Source organism: Grammomys surdaster, unplaced genomic scaffold, assembly GCF_004785775.1.
Source record: "Grammomys surdaster isolate TR1022 unplaced genomic scaffold, NIH_TR_1.0 317, whole genome shotgun sequence".
Classification (NCBI taxonomy): domain Eukaryota; kingdom Metazoa; phylum Chordata; class Mammalia; order Rodentia; family Muridae; genus Grammomys; species Grammomys surdaster.
Genome location: NW_021604736.1, coordinates 1,628,759 through 1,648,788, shown reverse-complemented (window position 1 = coordinate 1,648,788; position 20,030 = coordinate 1,628,759). Strand labels below are relative to the sequence as shown.

At 45.5% G+C, this 20,030-nt stretch overlaps 1 protein-coding gene and 1 pseudogene across 2 annotated transcripts in view; both read right to left on the bottom strand.

Annotated features, from left to right (window-relative positions):
• Arhgap26 (Rho GTPase activating protein 26) overlaps positions 1-20,030 on the bottom strand; it is a 387,278-nt gene that overhangs the window by 265,078 nt on the left and 102,170 nt on the right. For both annotated transcript variants that reach the window (XM_028777886.1, XM_028777885.1), the window contains exons 2-6: positions 16,535-16,630; positions 14,667-14,728; positions 11,014-11,085; positions 4,830-4,931; positions 2,467-2,577 (exon numbers count right to left, since the gene is read on the bottom strand). In XM_028777886.1, coding sequence (XP_028633719.1) covers positions 2,467-2,577; positions 4,830-4,931; positions 11,014-11,085; positions 14,667-14,728; positions 16,535-16,630 — 443 coding nt within the window. The remainder of the gene's footprint in view (positions 1-2,466; positions 2,578-4,829; positions 4,932-11,013; positions 11,086-14,666; positions 14,729-16,534; positions 16,631-20,030) is intronic.
• LOC114629797 lies at positions 3,314-3,851 on the bottom strand (annotated as a pseudogene).

Here is a 20,030-nt window from a genome sequence, read left to right as displayed (position 1 = left end):
GTATGAAAACTCAAGGCACAGGCAGAGCATGGCTTTGGCTTCATGACACCAAGGTGTTGGTGTCTGCAATGTACACCTCTAGAACATGAGATGTCTCAACAAGAAGATACAGGCTTCATTCAGACACACATACCAGATGGGTGGATAGAAGGAAGGACAAACAGGAGAGTGGGAAGGAGAAAGGGAGGGACAGACAGATGGTTTAGATCTCAAAAGTCCAACTTTCCTTCCTTGGAACACACTATATAACTGAGGATGGCTGTGAACTTCTGATCCTCTTGCCTCTAACTCCCAAGTGCTAGAACCGCAGGTGTGTGCCTCCACATCTGGAGTCTGCAGTGTTAGGGATCGAGTCCAGGACCTCGTGTATTCTAGGCAATCACTGTATGAACTGAGCTACATCACCACCACATCCTATGTTTATCTTTCTAAAGGCCAATCATATGCACATACCAGTACTTTGAATTATTTTCTAAGAAACAAGGCAACATGGTCAATATGTCTATAGGTTAACCTAGGTGCTCAATGACTGACACCTGTGTGCCCAGCAGTCACAGTCAGTGGATTCTTGTAACATCTTCCCTGCCAGTAATCAGTCATATGCTACTTCACAGTGAGGAACCAAGCCATTCCAGCTCTCAAAGTGGCTTTCAAGGTGTTAGAAATGCAGACTGTCCTCTTCTATCCCAGTTGTAATATTTAAAAGTTGGGACTGTAATCTGCATTTTAGTGAGGCCCCAGGGCAGGGTATTGTACGATGCTGTTGAAACTACATTGTACAAAAGGACAGCATGAAATAAATCCATGTTTTTACTTTTCTACCTTCATTATATGATTTCATTCTTAATTCATCCGTGAGGGTATATATTGGTTTTATCACTCTTTTCAAAGCAAGAAATATAGAAACACTTAGATGTAACCCTGTATAAGGTCTCACCTAGTAAGTAGCAGAGTTGGAATTACCTCTGCAAAAATTTTTTAACAAAAATATAATGATGATGATGAAGAGGAAGAAGAAGCACAAGAGGTAGAAGAAAAGTTGAGCCGAATGAGCCAGGCCGAGCCTATGCAGCCAAGCCGACAAACGTGTGAGAAGTAGACACCTATTGTATGTGAGGGGTCTGTGCTTGCCATTCAACCCAAACCAACAGGCATGATATCTTATTGGCTCAATATACCTACTGAAAAGATCAAACTCAAAAGTCAGATGGGCTGGCTGGAATAATATGCACCAAAAATAAGCATATTTTCCTTAAGAATACTATTTCTTACTTTTAGAAAGTTCTTTTTTGGCCGGGCGGTGGTGGTGCACGCCTTTAATCCCAGTACTTGGGAGGCAGAGGCAGGTGGATTTTTTAGTTCGAGGCCAGCCTGGTCTACAGAGTGAGTTCCAGGACAGCCCGGGTTATACAGAGAAACTCTGACTCCAAAAAACCAAAACACAAACAAAAAAAAAAAGGTTCTTTTTTATGGCTAATTTTTTTTAAACTCTTCATCCATGAATGCATTTTGACCACACACACCCTACTGAGTCAGTCAGAGTTGTCCACTGCAGCATGGGCAATCTACTAGAGGCCTGACAAAGGCTGGTGTTCTCTCGCCTGGTAACTGATGACTCCCTGTAGCGTCCCACCTAGGAGTGTGCCCTGTGAGGTCCCATGCAGGGATACTGAGGAGCTTGACCTTCTGTAGGTTTTCAGTAGGCAACCTGGAAAAGCCAGACCTTTACTGTATATAGATACCCTAAGGTCGAGTCTAAATCAGAGGCTATATTATGGCCAACAAAAACAAAGATCTGATGATTTTTAAGTAGAGGCTCTTGCTGGTCTGGAGTCTTCATGAAGTTTTCCTTCTGTGGATCCTATGCTCAGGGGTCACTGTAGGCAAACTGGCACCACAGCTGAATGAAACCATGACAATGATGGGACAACCTAAAGGTCAGACCTTTCACTGGGCTCTTTCATGTCCAGTGGGACACTGGCCAAGTCTGAATTCCATCATGATCCCTGAATCTCTGCTGTTCTATTTGTTTATGACAAATCTGCTGAGAGAAATCTCCTTCTGTCCAACTTGACTGGGTTAGAAGAGGCTCTGAAGGCAGGGGCAGGATGAGATGACTACAGTTACCCTACATCTGGATTATTGATGGATGAGTGGGACAGACCAGAATGGTTAGATAGCATATTTATTTCCCAGCAGTATGGGGGTCATTCTCCCAGACTCCCATCTGCACTTGCCCACTGCAGATCAAACCGTGTAAGAGCAGGTAGCCAGAGGCAGGGCAGACGCCGGCTGTACCATCTCCATCACTCATGCTCCCATGCTGGGAAGAGTCCAGGGAGCCAAAGAGACAGGGCTCTGGCCTTGAAGAGAAGGACCAACCCTGGCTGGGCTGCTCGACCTCCTCCGGTGGGGTGGGCAGCATCATTATCGACTGGCTAGTGATGAACAGAAGCAGCTACTCACAGGTTCTACAAACTCAAACATCTTTCTCTCTTGCACTTCCTGCACCTTAAAGACATACTCCAGGGAAACTTCATAGAAATGTTGCCGAACCAGGTCCACTTGGCTGTCTGCCTGCAAACAAGACAGAATTTAACAGAAAACCAAGTCATTACATAGGGAATACACTAAGCAATGAGGAAAATATACAGGGGTGAATTTTTAAAAGAAATCAAACAGCATGATACTGAAGACAAATGGTAAGCTACTGAACACTACACCATACACTGTGTCTATGCACACGCACACACATGCACGCACATGCACACACACGCACCCCAGCTTGACCTATCAAGCAATTATTTTTTGTTTCTTGAAAAAAAGCATTCTAAAGAACTGTAATTTCACCATAGAAGACTCCTTGATTTAATTCCAACAAAGCACCCATGTCCTAAACAAACATCCACAGAAGTATCAAGTAAATATTCGTTGAAGAACAAATACCATTTTGAGTGCAAACTTCTTAGCCATTGACAAACACACTGGCTTTTTAAATATCATTACTGTCCACTAGGTGGCAGCATCATTCCATGCTGCTACCTATTTACAGCCTCCCTCACCAACTTAGGGACTCTGCGAAAATGGAGGCTGCTCCATGAATGCCAACCTGAATTTTCTTTCCAAATTAACTCCTTTTTTTTTTTTTTTCCCCTGCTTCAAGAAGCTTTATTTTTACTTGATCCAAGGCTTGGGAAAGGCTCCAGGGCGGTTACAAAGTTGCCTAGTGGCTTGAGAGGTTCATTCAGGTGGAGGTCCTGAGGCGGGCTGGTGCAGAGCAGAGGAGGGAGCCCCTCGAAGGCGCAGAGGCCTCCTAGTCTTGCTTGAGAGTGAGGGGCTCAAAGACATACTCTCCCAGAGATGCCTGAGGCCCACCAGTCTCTGCTGGTTGTGGCCCTGCCAACCTACGGAGGTTGGTCAGGTGGTTGCCCATCTTCTTGATGAGCTTCAGGAAGTGACTTTCCAAGAAGTTACAGAGATGAGGCTCTTTATGGGGAGAACCCAGGGCATGCAGACCCAAGAGGGCCTGGTTCAGGTTCTTCTCCAGGGCCAAGGCAGCTTCCACGGCCTCCTGGGGTTTACCCCATTCATCCTGAGATGGCTTCTGCACATGCTCGAAAAGTGCATGGCGTGTGATCATTCTGCAACTTGAGGAGACACTTGGCACCCTTGTGTTTCTCCTCAGCCAATTTGCGGAAGAAGTGGCCTAAGCCCTCTAAAGCCAAACCGTCCTGATAGAAAAAGAAGCCCAGAGGGAGGTAGGTGTAGGAGGCCCGCAGGTGCAAGTTGAGCAGGCAGTTCATGGCAGCTTCCACTTCAGTGGAATAATTCTGACGAATCTGAGAGGTCATGGCTCATCAGGAGTATGGGGCTAACCGCTAAGACGGTGCTGGCTGGTCCTAGGTCCCAGAGGCTGTGACTGGAGAGACTTGTAAGGTGGCTGGAAGCTAATAAAGTGGGAGTCCCCAGGTCTGTTTCATCCAAACACTGTTGAAGCAAGACACAGGACCACAGGACCTCCAAGGCGCTGTTCCTAACTACCCTTTAAAAGGATTTTCAATGATATTCTTTTCAATTCAAATCCAAGGAGACCAGGAGCAAGCCAGAGAATGTTGGTGGGTTTTTTTTTTCTTTTTTTATGGTGTTGCTGGAGACCAACCAACCTATGGTCTTAATGTTCTGTAAGCTTACACTCCTAACCCTTTGTTTTTGAGACAGGGTCCCTCCCTATGTAGCCCAGGCTGGCCTTGAACTCATAATCCTCCTTCCTTGGCCTAGCAAGTGCTGGTATTACAGGTTTCTGCCACCATGCACCATCAGAGAATGTTTTTTTAAAAAAAGATTAACACTGCTTAAAATACATGTATGAGAGTAAAATGCTGTTAAAACTAAAAGAAGAAAAAGATAAGTTATCAAATACTGTATTGAAACAATAAAATAATGTTATTAAGGAAACATAACCAGAGTATTTCAGATGCCAGTCTTGTAAGTCACGATACCAGGTAGGAGGTCAAGATTGCCCTAGGTGGACAACAGTGTATCCTTGAGTCCAAGGGTAAGAAAAGAGCAAGGTAGATCCCAGCCTGAAAGGAAGAGTCGCACTCAGAAACAGGCACATCCACTCGGGCGGTAGGGAGCAGCACTGAGCTCCTCTGCCACTAGCAGGTTAGAGAACACAGAAGAGGGCGGGGCCATGAGGGCGTGGCCCTAGAGGAGGCTTCACCGCGAATGTCAGATCTCCTCCAATCCAGGTACTGGCTCACAAATGGCAATCCGCATACACCCCCAGGCATACCCTAATACCAGGCAGGAGCTCTGTGATCTCTTACCTCCTGTAGCTGGGACTCCTTCTTTTTGGAAGACAAATTCAAATGCTTTTCTAAGATGCCACAATACTTCTCTGTCTCTTTGTCATACTTCTTTTTGGCTTCCTGGGGACAGGGGAAGGGAAGGAGAACGCATAAGAGGTTACTGGAGTGAGATGGCTGGATCCCTCAGGACCTCTCAGGACCTCTGTATGCTCCGTCTACCCACAGTGATGAGTGCTCCTCAGATGGACATCAAGGCGGGGACTCCCAGACCAAAAGCAGAAGCATCGCTGCTGCCCACCGCTGGGCCTGTGATGACAACAGTGGGGGCGGGACACCCAAAGAGCATAACTCAGCGGGCATAGGACAGACTGGAGAGCAGAGAAGGCGTGGGACAAACCTGCCATGGCATGTGTAAATAGGAGTCAAGGAAATGGGACATGGAAATTCTTTGCTTTTGCTAAGTTTTGATTAGCTTAAATTATTGTCTGAAAATGAAAAACAATTTAACAATACACATATCAACCTGTGTTCCCCCACCAAGTTCTTGAGTCACCACGGTTCTATTTTTACTCCCTATTTTATAGGTAAGGAAACTCAGAAGGAAGCCAATTTGCAAAATGTACCAAAGAATGACAGAGCTGAAGTCAAGCTAGCACTGTCTGCCCACACTCTGCCCACTTGAGACACGGTCATAGGCTGTCTCCTTGCTCTCTGCACTTCGGTGGGCAGGGCAAGCCAGAGGCTACGATGACACTCCGGTCCAACACGGATGCTCAGCTATTCTAACTCAGTGTCAGTCCTGCTTTCGACTCATCTGGGGCCCAAGGGAGATGCTTTGTGCAGCTCTAAAGCCTATAAGGAAAAGGTGTTTGCAGCCAGATAAAGAAGCCATCTCTCTATCCATCTAACAAATTCATGCTGAGCAGTCACTCTGTCATAGGCTCTGCTTTGGACTCCTCCTCCCCCATGATAGGAGCATTCTAATGGGAAGAGAAACATAACTACCAGGGAACAAGTAAGCAATATAATGACAGATACTGTGAGGGCTACAAAAAACAAACAAACAAAGGGTACTTGGGAAAGGCCTCAGTGGGGAGATATATAAACTGAGACCTACTGAATACCTGAGGAGGCAGGGGTTGGCTCCCAGAAAAGAGAGCCAGCAGTGCTAATGCCCTAGGAAAGAGCACTCTGAGCCAGGTTCTCCCAAGCACCCTGCTTTATCTGCTCAACAGCAAGATCCTAAGGATCACAGAGAGCAGAACATGATCATATGCCCACTTAGCAGGCATGAATCCATCCCTACAGATCTGAGGTTGGCTTAAAAGCCTACTCGTACTCAAACCATAAAGCAAGCAAATGTAAATGAAGAAAAGACTTGTAGAAACACTTCCCCTCCAAGGCTGAGAAAGGTCCAGGCAAGCAACTCTTATCCATTAACCCACAAGCTTGAGGCTGGATCCCAACTCCACTCAATGCTTGTATCACACATAGCCACTCTCAACAGCTCAGTGGCCAGAAACATCACAGAGCATCCTGGGGCCAGGCAGTGCCACTGGCCAGATCTTAGAAAAGGCCAGGAGTCATGAGACACTAGCATTTTGTAACTTTCAAGGGACTAGAACCTCCGCAGTTCATGGTCAATGGATAGCCATAATTAGGGAAGGAAAGAAAAGCAGTCGCCCCTCCATACTGAACACCAAGGCCTTTGCAGGGAAAGCCCTAAAACATAGTATACCAGCACCCCAGCTCACTACCATCACACACTTGACAAGAGCAACCGCAGGAAGAAAGGATTTATTTTGGCTCACTTCCGTTGCAGCAAGTATGTAAGTCGTGGTGCTGGGGGTCTGAGGCAGTTGGTCACACTGCATCCAGAGTCAGTGGTGCAGAGGGAGACGAGTGCTGGTGCTGGCTAGCTTTCTCTTTTTTTCCTAAAGAAATATTATTTTTATTATGTGCATCTCTGTGTGCCCGTGTAGGGGTATGTGCATATAAGTGCAGAAGGTAGACGTTGAATGCCCTAAAATTGAAGTTGCAGGTTGTTATGAGCTGCCTGATGTAGATTCTGGGAACGGAACTTAGGCCCTCTGGATGAATGGTATGTGACCCTGTTAACCGCTAAGCTAGAGCTCCAGTCCTTTTACTTTTCAATATTTATTTGATTTTTTACTTGGTATGTGTGCCTATGTGTGTGTGTATATGTGAACATGCACCTGAGTTCCAGCTGCCCAAAGAGGCCAGAATAAGGAGTAGGATCTATAACTTTAATTTTTTAAAACCTATTTTTAATGATGGTTCTTAAATGCTTTAACCTCCCTTGTAGCCCACCATCTGCCAGAGGTAATGGAAAAGAAAGGACAGGGGTGGGGACGGGGGCTCTGTTTAGAAAGGTTCTTTGGAGCAACTCAGTTCACAGATAACCAGCAGCAGCTCAATCCACTTGCAAACACTTCACAGATACTCCAGGAGTCTTGTCCAGCAGACTCAGGATAACACACACAAATCAGCATCGGTGGCACTACCTAGGTAGGTAAGACAGCTAGGCCACAGCCTTGGCTCGAGTCAGCAGGACGGACCAGGAAGAACACCAGGAGAAGCTCTCATCTGTGCCTCTCTCAGGGAAGCGAAGCTCAGCAAAGAGGTGAGACCCACAAGCTTTGCACAGCTAGCCGTACAAGCAAGCCAAGCTTAGCCTCTGTCACTGTCTGGTGCATCCTTTTTATACTCCCAACAAATATCACATGTTCTCCACAGGTCTTGCCCCAACATGGGTCTTGCCTCAATATGCATGTCTGTCTCAGGTGACATCACTCTGCCAATCAGCCAGTGTCCAAGGGAGTGGCAAGAAACTGCAGCACACAGCCAGAAATTTTTTGGTGCATTTCTGTCTATGGAGTCCCCACAAATGCAGTTCAACTATGCAATGTACGATGGACCAATACATGTGTGTTGTTAGCAAAGAATCCTTCATCATGTGTCCTTTCACATGCTTGCATTAGCAGACTATCCTATTCCTGTGTCTGCTTCAGTGAAACATTCCTTCACGAGTCTGCCTTAGTCTTTCACCTGTGTCCACTTCAGCTAAACGTTCCTTCATGTGTTTGCCTCAGCAAAACACCATCCAACTGACTTTTCAAAGAACCCTCAAGTTTCCACTTCAAGGATTCCCTGCAAGCTGGAGTTACAGATGGTAAGCTGCCCAATGTGGGTGCCGGTAACCAAACCTTGGTACTGTGAGAGAGCAGGACATCCTAAACCATTTACCCAGACACTAGCTTTCTCATTTTTCTGTAGCCCAGGATTCTAGCCCAGGAGATGCTGCTGCCACATTTAGGACTGGCACTTCCACTTCAACTACATAATCAAGGTAATCCTCTCAGGCATGTCCAGAGAACTACCTCTTTGGGGGTTTCAGACCCTGTCAGGTTAGCAGTCAATATTAACAATCACATTAAGTACGAGTCTCAAGGTGCTACAGTGCGTTATTTAGGCACCTAGGACTCAAGGCAGTCTCTACCCTTCCAGAGAGACACCACTGAGAGGCAGAGAAACAACAGGGTTGGGATCCTGGAATATAATTCCTACTCTAGAGTGGTAAATTCTAAGCAACTCCCATCACTTTCTAGGGCTCAACTTTCTCTCTACAAACACAGGGTGACTAGACAAGACCATCACTCAAGTTTCATCTTCCAGATCACAACTCTGCAATAAAATAAGAACATTCGCTCTTCATGGACTTACTTGGATTAAGTGAACTAAACTACACACATCCACAGCCTGGTGATGATGGTGAGGATGTGATAAATGAGATGCCAACAGCAATGGTGGTGTGGAAACGGAGGTCACAGAGGTCACTGACAGTAATGATGGTGATGCTAATGGTGTGGGTGGTGGTCACAATTGTAATTGTAATTGTCACAGTAATTGTGGTGCTGAGGTAGTAACGATTGGTGGAGGTGATAATGATTGTACTGGCAAATTTTATGTTAACTTGACACACACTAGAGCCATTTGTGAGAAAGGACCTCTACTGAGAAAATGCCACCACCATATTGGCCTACAGAACAGTTCCTTGATTGATGTGGATGGTGGTGCCAATCCTGAGCTGGTGGTCCTAGGTGCTACAAGAACGCAAGCTGAGCAAGCCCTGAGGAACAAGGCAGTAAGCAGTGTTCTTCGGTGGCTTTTACTTCAGTTCTTGCCTCCAGATTCCTGCCTTGAGTTCCTTCCCTGACATCCTTTGGTGATACTCTTCCTTCTTCAAGTTGTTTTTAGTCATGATGCTTTATCCCAGTCCCTGAAACACTGAGACAACGGCAATGGTGATAACTGTATTGATAGAGGTGTACTTCTTTCTTTCTAAGTATACACTTAAATTGATACAAATCTGTTGTAAGTCAGCAGAAATTCTTCCATTGTCTTTCCTTCAGACTACATCCAAATATCCCTTGAAAGCCTTGACCAAATATCATCCCTTTCAGCAATCATGGCTACTTCTAGAAAGCAGCTGAAAGGCAGAAGAGGATACAGGGAGAGGAAGAAGCACACTCTTAATGAGTTCTCCAGGTCAGTTTTCAAAGTAAAACATACAGTGTGTGGTGAGGCCTCCACCTCACTGCAGATAGTGCAAAGGGCTGTGTTTGAATTCATTCACAACTCTAGAATACAGGAAAATGTGAGACAGTTGTTTGCTGCCATTAATTACAATAAAAACATCTCCCCTGCAGGCAGCTTCATAACCCTCAGCTGAAAGTCAGCCAGCTAGTTTAGCTAGTAACTTAACTCAAGGAGAGGAAACAGGCTTCCCTTTGCTCTCTTCTAGTAACACAGTACAAGAACTGGTTTTCTCCACGGTCTCACTGGGAAACCAACCATACCTAGCAAGGCCCCATACCGAGCAATAGATGGCCAACACAAAAGTAGCTCAATACTACTTTTGGAGGATTTTTTTGGTTGGTTGGTTTTGTCTTGTTTTGTTTTTTGTCTCACGATGCTTTGTCTGGAATATTTTTTTCAACATTAGAGGTTGTTTATATAATTTGGTTTCTGCTTTTGAGTTTTTATGGGATTTCTGAGTGTGTAAGTATGTGTGTGTGTGTGCCTGTTTTTCAGGTGCATTTCTTTTGCATTTTCTTCAGCTCTTTTTTTTCTGTTTGTTTTGTCCTATTCTAGTTTGTTTGTTTTGGGGTTTAGGGAGTTGTTTTGTCTTTTAATTGCCTATTTGTTTTTGAGAGAGAGAGAGAGAGAGGAGTATAGATTTAGGTGGGTAGGGATGTGGGAAGAATCTGGGAAGAGTTTTGGAAAGGAAAACCATGATCAGAATATAATGATAAAAAAGTATTTTCAATAAAAAATAAAATTATAAAGAAAAAAAACATTCAGCTGTTTGGTATCTGTGTTTCTAGGTCTGTAGTAACAGATGAAGACCTCTGAGCTAAAGCAGGCCTGAACTCATGAGCCCCACCAAGACTAAGGATATGTATTCTCTTAAAATATTTGCCCACTGGAAAACTCCCAAAGGCTCTGGTTTTTGTTTTTTTGGTTTTTTGTTTTGTTTTGGTTTTGGTTTTTGGTTTCTCTTGAAGAATTGAAGAAGAGAGTAAAGGTATGCTCATTTCTATACATAACAAGAAACAAGCTGAGGGCCAGGCAAGATAGCTCAACTGTTCAAAGGCAATGGCCTTGAAAACCTGAATTTGTTTTCCAGCTCCTATATGGTGACAGTTGTTCTCAGATTTCCACATGAGCACTTTGGCAAAGGTCTGCACACACTGGCGTGTATGTGCATGCACACATACACAAACACACATACAAATAAATGTGCTTTGCTGAATGAGGCTTATGAGGAGTCCCTATGTTCCCAAAGCCTAGTTCATAACTCTGCTTAAATGCAATTTTGGACCTCCTCCACACTCACAATTACACAAACGTGAGTAGGCTGACCAGTCAGTCAACAGTCCAGGCATACAGCCACCTAGCATGGAGGTGACACCTCTACCTTGAATGGTTTGTGAACTAGCACCAATCAGGTAACAAACACTAGGATGGTGGTTGATGGTGGCCACAGACAGCTACACTTTGGCCACTTATAAAGTGCAGAGGAGCTGGGCTCTCTTGTCTTTGGAGGGTTGCTGCCCTTAGATTTCCTAAGGGGAGCACTGCAGTTTTCAGAGAAGAATAAAGTTTGTTAAATCCTCACCCTGGCAGCCCCGATCTGCTCCTTTCGAAACTTCTCCAAGGGTGTGATGAGCACGTCGCTGGCATTCTCAATCTGATGAAGAAAAGCAGAAGGCGAGGGGTAAAGGCAAGATTAGTAATGACTTATAGCAGCTCTTCCACAAATGCTCCCAGGGCCTCCCCATGTTTCTCTGTATAATAGAGAATCCATGCGGAAGCCCCAAATGTGACCATCTTCCTGTGAAGAGTTTGCTGTTGTTGAAGATAGTCTCACTGTGGAGCCCAGCATAGCCTGAAACTTACAATCCTCTCAACCCCAGCCTTTCAAGGTTTAAAAGAAGTGAATCCAGATGGTAGGCAAATGTTCACTGGTTGTAGGGACCTGGTAACAGAAGCAGTCTAAGTTTCTAGTTTCAAGAGATGTAAGTTCACCATTCACCCAAGCTTCAGGCAAAGTACATCCATAGTGAGTCTCCATTGAAAACAAAACACCTTTGAATATCTTCTATGGAGAGGACCCTTCAAGCATCATGAGTTTCCAAGGGAATTAACTGGGGCCTGAGACCTCTGCCTCTTAACAGCTGGCTGCATCCCACTGCATCTTACAGTGCTCAGCCATCAGTTTCCACACTCAGATTCACTGTCATACCAATGGACCTCAAATGCACGAAATCAGGCTACCTCGGGATCTTTGCCTCTGGCTTTCCCCACTGATGTTCTAGTACAGATTGTAATCAAGGTTCCAGCTAAAGGTCGCTTCTCTGTAGAGGCCTTCCCTGACTTCCAAAACCGTAATTAAGAGAAGCTCTCTCTAAACCCAACCCTTTAGAACAAATACACCAGGTAGTTTTCTAGCTCAGGACTACCTACAGATACATATACCACCCTGTAAATACTCGTTCATCCCCCAGTTTTCCCAAAGCACTGAAGAAATCAGAAACAAAGGAGCACTCAAACACTTTCTGAATGACCAAGAGAGTGAATGAATGACTTCCTGACAAGCTGCCAAGTGTGTGACCATGAACAAAACAGTTAAGTTCTCTGGGCTCTAACTTCCTAATCCAAAGGATGAGGGGGCTAAATTGTTCCGGCTCTAAGACTCAATGCTCTCCTCCAAAGCGCGCAATATTCTACGCTCTTTACTCATTGCTCACGTGTCTCTCGGCTAATTATTTCAGGAATCTCACTTCAACAAAGCATTATTTTCTCTAAATCATATGCATGCCCTTCACAACAGCAACACAGAAAATGCCAGAGGCTCTTGGCGGACACAGTAGAGGCAGACCAGACAATGGGAAGGAAAGAAAAGGGCATGTCTCTGTATTTATCCCCTGCTGCCTGTTTCTTAATTTTGAAAGCACTCACTCCGGCAGAGTACATGTTAACAACGCAGTTAGGCAACAGAATTAAACTTCTCTGTTTCCTGTTGCTAACTGACACTGTTTAATAAGTTTATGTAAGTCCCACAAGCCATTTGCAAGTTTCTGAAGCTCACAAAGGTGTACTGAGCCCATGGATAAGTGGTTTCCAACTTCAGTTGCACGTGAGAATCCCTAAGGCATCATTTACACATCTCAGTAGCCTGGCCAACTTTAGACCAACACCACAATCTCTGGTCCTGGTACCAGACATCAGTGTTAGTGAAGTACCTCCCCACCCCAAGTTATTTCAGCAGACACCCATGCCGAGGCTCTAGTCTAAGGAGACTAGGAATATGCCACCACTTAGTTGTTCATAAGAAGCAAGACAAGTCCTCATACAGTCCGGGACTATAAGCACTATCTTGTCTAGTCTCAACAAGACCTGTGTTCTCATCTATCAAATGAGAGACTGCAGACAGTAAGTAAGGAGTAACAGGACTGATGGTAGAGCACAGAGAGAGCCATTCTCTGCCCACAAGGAATTCATGCTTACTAGTCACACAGATGCCCATACTAACTGTCCAGGCACATGTGGTAAATGCAGAATCTCAGGAATGAACCGAATGTTCAGATAACACAATGGATGGCCAAATATCCCACAGAACCACGGATCTCCCAAAGGGTGGAGCTTTGTTGAGCTGAGCTGAGCTGAGCTGAGCTGAGCTGATGGTAAAGCTCTCCCAGGATGGGAAGAGGCTTGTGACAGCCAAATACTCCGATACAGACAGCACAGAGTAATAGTAAAATTTCAGAGGTATCATCCAATCATTGTTCCCCTACCACAGGCTACAGCAGTTTGCTTACCACACCCTGGCCCCAAATATTGCCAGGACCAAGAATCAGACTCAGAAGATCCATTTCCCTTTCTCTGGCACTGGTATGTACACACTCAAGATTTCACCCCCATCTACCCACCACCATGCCTGGTCCATTTGGGTTCAAGTAAACCACAGGAAGGAAGCAGTCACAAGAGGGAGAGTTGCTTCTAGGCAAAGGATGGGAGGCTTCTGTACCCTTGGGAGTTTTAAAGAAATTCCCACATCTTTTGGTATAATTCCGATATGGATTTGAATGGAGACTGTACTGCTTATTAACCACGTGAGCCCCTGTGAACCTCAATATCTTCATCTGGAAAATGGGGTTGCTATGGATGGGACTTCAGAGTTATCACAAGAGCTAAAGAGAAAGGTAAGGCTCTCCCTGCACAATGTCTGTGAGACATGATATCATGCTGCCAGTCCATGCTGTCAGCAACTGCTAAAGAAAAAGAAAGAAAATGCATCCTTCTGGCAGTGCCTCCCTGGAAATGAGCCCGAACCCCAGGTACAAGCCAGTGCAAAGCCTTCTGGGAACTTCTGATCAGACTTCTCTCCTGCTACCTGGGGGATGTGGGAAACACAAAGGGCCTTCACTCATCAAGGACTTCACAGCAGATACTAGTTTGAGAGCACTGCTTTAGAATCTAGAGGTCAGCATCTGCTTCTTGAATTTGCAGAGTATGTCTCTGAACAGTTCCCATTGGTGCATTCCTTTGCCAGGTTGTATTTTCTGGCCGTCACATACATGGCAGGTGCCTTGGGATTAGAGCAAAGCAGTGATGTCTTTTTTCACATGGCAGAGTTAAGAAGGCATGGAGAAGAAGGAGCGTGTGTGTGTGTGTGTGTGTGTGTGTGTGTGTGTGTGTGTGTGTTCCCATGTATGAATGTCCCTGTGTGTATATTCCCATGTGTGCCCATGTGTGCCAGTGTGTGTGTATGTGTTGTGCTGCGCTGCATGTACATGCTTCTGTGTGTGTGTGTGTGTGTGTGTGTGTGTGTGTGTGTGCCTGCCCAAGGTTGACATCAATGTTATTCCTCAGTTACTTATCCATTTTTTAACATTACTTCTTCACAGAGTCTTTTACTGAACCTGGAACTCAACACTTTGACCAAACAGACTGGCTAGCAAACCATAGAGATTATAGGTGTGAACCACCTAACCCAGGTTTTTACATGGATTCTGGGGACCTGAACTCGGACCCTCACACTTATATAGCAAGTGCCTTACAGACTAAACCATTTCCCCAGGTCTACAGTGAGTTTTTAGGACAATGATACTCTTCCATATGCACTAGTAATTCTTTAACAGTCACAGAAATCTTCAAATTCTGCAAAGGTGCACAGCCTCCAAGTACTCCAGAGGCAGAGTCTCCTGACAGCAGAGTCCTTGTTCTCCCAGTGTACATAGACTGTCTGGACCGGGGCAGGAAACTCACCATTCGACTCCGCTCATCTTCAAGATTCCTGAGAACAGTGGCAAATTCTTGCAAAGATCTTGCTGGAAGAAAGAAAGAGGCCATGAGGTGAAGCAGCATGATGGGTGTGCAAGAGCAACTTACAGATTTCAATTGTGATGGGTGAGCAAGAGCAACATACAGATTTCAGTTGTGATGGGTGTGCAAGAGCAACTTACAGATTTCAATTGTGATGGGTGTGCAAGAGCAACTTACAGATTTCAGTTGTGATGGGTGAGCAAGAGCAACTTAGGGCTTCCAATCGTGACGGGTATATATGGGCAACTTCCTGATTACAATCCCTTTATACACAGAGACACCCAAAGTCAACTGCTGTCCTCAGACTCCCTCATCCCTTAATCGTTAATCATTAGAGGCAGGATGACCCAGAAATGCGGGTTAATTGCACCTGGAACACCAGCGAGAAGGATTTCTCCAAGGAAAAGTCCCGCCTGTTCCTGAGAGTTCCCAGGACTGGTGAGGTGCTGGCAGGTTCCCAGTCCTGAGGCTGGAAAGGGCAGAGTCCCATGAAGAAATTGAAGGATTTCCTGTCCAGGATTTATCCTTCAATCTTTTGCATCAAAATCTAACCTTGATGGGGGTGGGGGAACATAACAACTAAACAAATAGTTCTGTGGGCAACAGAAGCCACATCTCTGGCATCTTCTTGGGTTCCTTCTCCCTGAGTTCTGAAGCCACTCATTGATAGAATGCAGCCTGCAGCACAGCTGACAAACACAGATGGTCTTTGCCAGAATCTTTCTTTCATGAAGGCACCAGGCACTTAGTGAAAGAGCCCCGATCATTAGGATACTTGGGCACACTGACTTACAACAAGGATACATTTTCCTTGCTCTCAGCTACTCCCCAGCTGTCTTTGCTCATACCCAGATCCTGGTCTTCTGCTTGGCAACAGACTCAAGAACCATCTAATGGGCTAATGAACAACCTTAGGTTTCTCAATTTTCAGTTTTTTGGTACTGGAAATTGAACCCAGAGCCTACACTAAATAGATGCTCTACCCTTGGGCTACAATCCCAGCCCCATTTTCTTCTTAATTCTTCCTCCCTGTACAGCATCAACTAAGATGCCCAATGTAAGGGGCAAAACAGACTGTGAGACGCTAGCAAAGTGATGAGTCTTGACTTTCCCAGTGCTCTGTGCAGAGCAGCCTCTGGAAGAAAGCAGGGGACAGGAAAGAGGGGAGCAAGGCAGCATGGTGACATACAGGAGTTCACCTCAGCCTCTCAGTAAGGAAACTAAAGAGAGAGGTGGTGACACAGGGAGCTGCCACTGAGCCCTGCTCCTGCTCTGTAGGCAAAGACAGTTACCTGGCTCCAGCCACCTGTCACCAGGCCAGAATGGAAAGCCACTAGATTAAATTTTTAAGTTTTAAAAGCTAAAGAAACAAAAACGAAACAAAGGAACTTGAGATAAGTTCACTTACATTTTAATTAGGTTTAAAATAAAAAACATCAACTAAAATATAGTGCCAGTCTTATCTCAGTCCATTAGCTTACAGTATGTCTTAGTGCCATAGTTGGATTAAGCGGGGGTGGGGGGATGGGGGAATGGGAGATGGAGGGTGAAGGGAGGGAGTCACAAAACCAGCCAGAAGAATACTGGAGGAAGGTGGACGGGGAGCGTCTCATATGAACTCCAGCTTCCTTCTGCCACTGGCTGTGAACAGGGTCAACGCAGGGAGAACCCCTATCCTGACCTGCACATCTGTGCTCTTCCACTACCTGCAGGATTTCTGCCCTTACAAATCTTATGGGCTTCCTAGCCCAGGAAAAGGCTTGCTGGGGTGAATGGCAAATGTTCTTATCTTACTTAAGGTCATGACTTACCTATACACATCTCATCGTCTGTTTCGGCATCTCCTATACACTGAAATTTAAATTCATTTAAGGAATCTGCAAACTTCCGCTTTGCTGAAGACAAATCTAATAAAAAAGAAAAAGAGGAAAACACATTATTGGCATTAAATTGGCCTTCCTACTTGTTGCCCTTTTTAAGTCCTTCTGTGTATACTTAGCAAGGTTTGTTCCTGAGACCATTTCACAGAAGAAATGTTAACTCAAAATAGTAAGGACCTGTTTATACAACAATACTTTATATACTTTATATAAATAGTTAATATTTTATATATAAAGTAGTAATTTGCTCTGGAAGTTAACATTTTTATTGCAGTTGCTTTAACTATTCAAATCTTACGGGATGGAGATATAATTCAGTCGTAAAGTGCTAGCCAAGCATGCACAAGGCCCTGGGTTTGATTCCCAGCACCACAATGTATGTATGTACATGTATGTACAAATGTATTTATATATGTATGTGTGTATGTATGTATGTATGCATGCATGTATGTTTTAATACAAGTTTTAAAATCCTGTGTCTGCTTTCTGCAACCACACACTGAGACATATCATCCCCATTTGACGCCTGAGAATATTACCACTTCAGGAGACCAGGGAGGAACCCTGGCTCAGAAGCAACGTTAGAAACAGCATCATTCCTGCAGCCCACAAGTCCATGCTGCTAAACCTTCCATGTGGTCAGCACAGCTGCCCCCAAGTGTGATTCTGGAACACATCCTCTAGATCCAAAAGAGAAAGCAAGAAGAACCTGTGCTGACCTGTCTTAAGGCATAAGCATGCCTGGCTTCCTCCTCCAAGTAAAGACAGACGAGGCCCAAGTTCTCAGACCCTCCCAGACCCATTCTCATTAACCTACAGCTTGACAAATTTCCAGTCAGTTTCCACAGTCACCAGAAGAACAAAGCCCTACCAATGTTTTCTATTGGGATTTTCCTACGAAGCCAATCCCACACATGGTATCTATAATGAAGACTCTCTGGGGTCCTTGTCAAATTTACAAACTCGGCTTCCCTTTAAGACAGTAATAAAAGCTAATGATCCTTCCTGAGGCCTCAGCTTCTGTTCAGGGCAGAAAATCACCACGGTCCATTTAAGTGGCCTGACAGACAAGACTGCGTAACTTCATTCCACATGCAGCCTTCCTGCAGATTAGGTTAATCATTCAAATTACCATCTACCCAGGCTTCCCACACTGAAGGGGAAATGGCATTAAGTTCAAACTCCCAGCGGAGGGGAAGAGGAGGTGCAACTGGTATGGAGGCCTGGATTTAATAAGATGGGAGGGTCTGGCTTTCCGGATCAACATGACTTGCTAAATAAAAGCAACCCTTCCCTCAGTTGAAGGTCATTCATTTAGGCTGTTTCCATTCCCTAGCTGTTATGGAACAGAGCAGCAGTGAACACGGTTGAGAAATTATCTGCGGAGTATAGGATGCCAGGCATATGCCCAAGGACTGGTATAGCTGGGTCATATGGTAGGTTTATTTATGGCTTTTTCCAGAGACAGACATACAGACACACACACACACACACACACACACACACACCATAAATTTGAGAGAAAACAAGGACAGGCTCATGGGAGGGAACAGAAGGAGGGCAAGGAAGGAAGGGGAAAATGAGGTAATTACATTGTAATTTCAAAACAATTGTTTTTGTTAAAGTATCCTAGACCCTCAACACTTCCCTCTTTTGCTCCCACTTTCTCCTCTAAGGTTAAGACTGACGGTTCCTTTCCTTTGATTGATTTGTCTCTTCTCCTGCTATGTGCAGTACAATCTTCCTGGAGTTTGCTGAACAAACCCAGCCCCTAGAGTTCCTTTCAAGCCAGAGCTGTTAGTAAAGGGTCATGGGGCTCAGGGGGTGCTTCTGTTCTCAGTCTGGAGCTCATGCTACAGAATAGATCCTGGACCATCTTCCCACAGCTCAGATGACATGGGTCCTAGGCAAAGCACTGTGATCTACAACACAATAGGAGGCTCTTAGAGTGGAAAAGAACACAGGATCCCATTTCCAATCCCTCCCTGGTACAGATGCTTTCATGGAAGACTCCTTAATAAACGCTCCAAACAGGACAGCAGCAGGGAACCAGGCTTCTCTCAGAACTGGCCTCTCGGACAGAGGGTCTCCTTCAGAACACAGCTCACTCCTGGCAAGCCTCAAAGTCAGAACACTGTAGGGAGGAAGGAAACTCAAGACTCTGTCTGGACAGGCAAGAGAGGAGACAGAAAGGAAGTTACTTCAAAGTGGAAGAGAAGGACCCCAGGATCCCCAAAGCACAGCACAGCAAATGTGAGTGCGCTGCACACAGTCATAGTTTAGTCCAAATGTGCCCTCGACCAGAACTCACGAAGTAAGGCCTGAGCCAAGAGTGTGTCTGAGTGGGATATTTTCACTTTCTGCATGGCAATCCTGCCTCGCCAGCAGGACAGGAAAGAGTTACGCTGACAATCACCTCAACAAAGTAGAGAGGGAAATGCAGACTGGGTTTGGGAAAGCTTCCAGGGTGCACCTGAAAGGCTGTGCTGCCAGCAGCTGCCAACAAGGATGAAGGATCAGCTTGTACTGAACAACAGGGCCTCTGTGGGGCCCTCTAAAGGCATGCTGCCTTGCCAGGTTACAGGCACAGGGTAACCCGATTTCACTGTCTGGTGGCCCACAGCAGATGAGAGGCTTAGATCTGGGCCTGGTGGAGGATGAGGTAATGAGCTGCACTGAAGTCAATACAGGGCTCTAGGCCAGGAAGGACAGCTGAGCGCAATGAGAATTCCAGAGCCTGGCACCTGGAAAGGAGCTTACCTTGGACCTAGTAGAGAAGTCTTTCAGGGAAACTACAGTAGACACCTGTTGTTTGGCTTGCTCAGAATCTGTGCCTGGCCTGAAGTGCAGCACCTCCAGCTTATTCGAGGGAACTACCCTTCTCCATTTGCATGCTATGAAACACATGTTATAGAATGATCAGTCCCAAACTCTTGCTTCTACTCCAACCAGCTTTGGATCCTGGGTTCGAATTCAGATTCCCTATTTATTAGCTATGTTAATTGGCCACAGATTCGTCATAAAGTGTCAGTCATTGGATGGAGTCTGGGGGTGTCCCACTTGTATAGTAGGGAGACCTACTATACAAGCATTTTTGCATACTTGTGACTCATCAGGTCCTCTGGACTGAGGTCTCTGGAGTATGTGGGGGCTCCATACTGCTTAGCCCCTTAATATAGCCCCTCAGTGGTATTTGGGACAATGGTGAGGATATCAAAAGTCATTGCTTCTTAATAGATATCCTGGTATAGATCATCACTCTAGGCATACAGCTCTCAAAAGGTAGATGCCTGGAGCTTTTGCTTCCATGTAAGTAAGACTCAAATACGCACATTTCAGTAAGAGGGACTGAAGGGCTGGGGCTGGGGCTGGGGCTGGGGCTGGGGCTGGGGCTGGGGCTGGGGCTGGGGCTGGGGCTGGGGCTGGG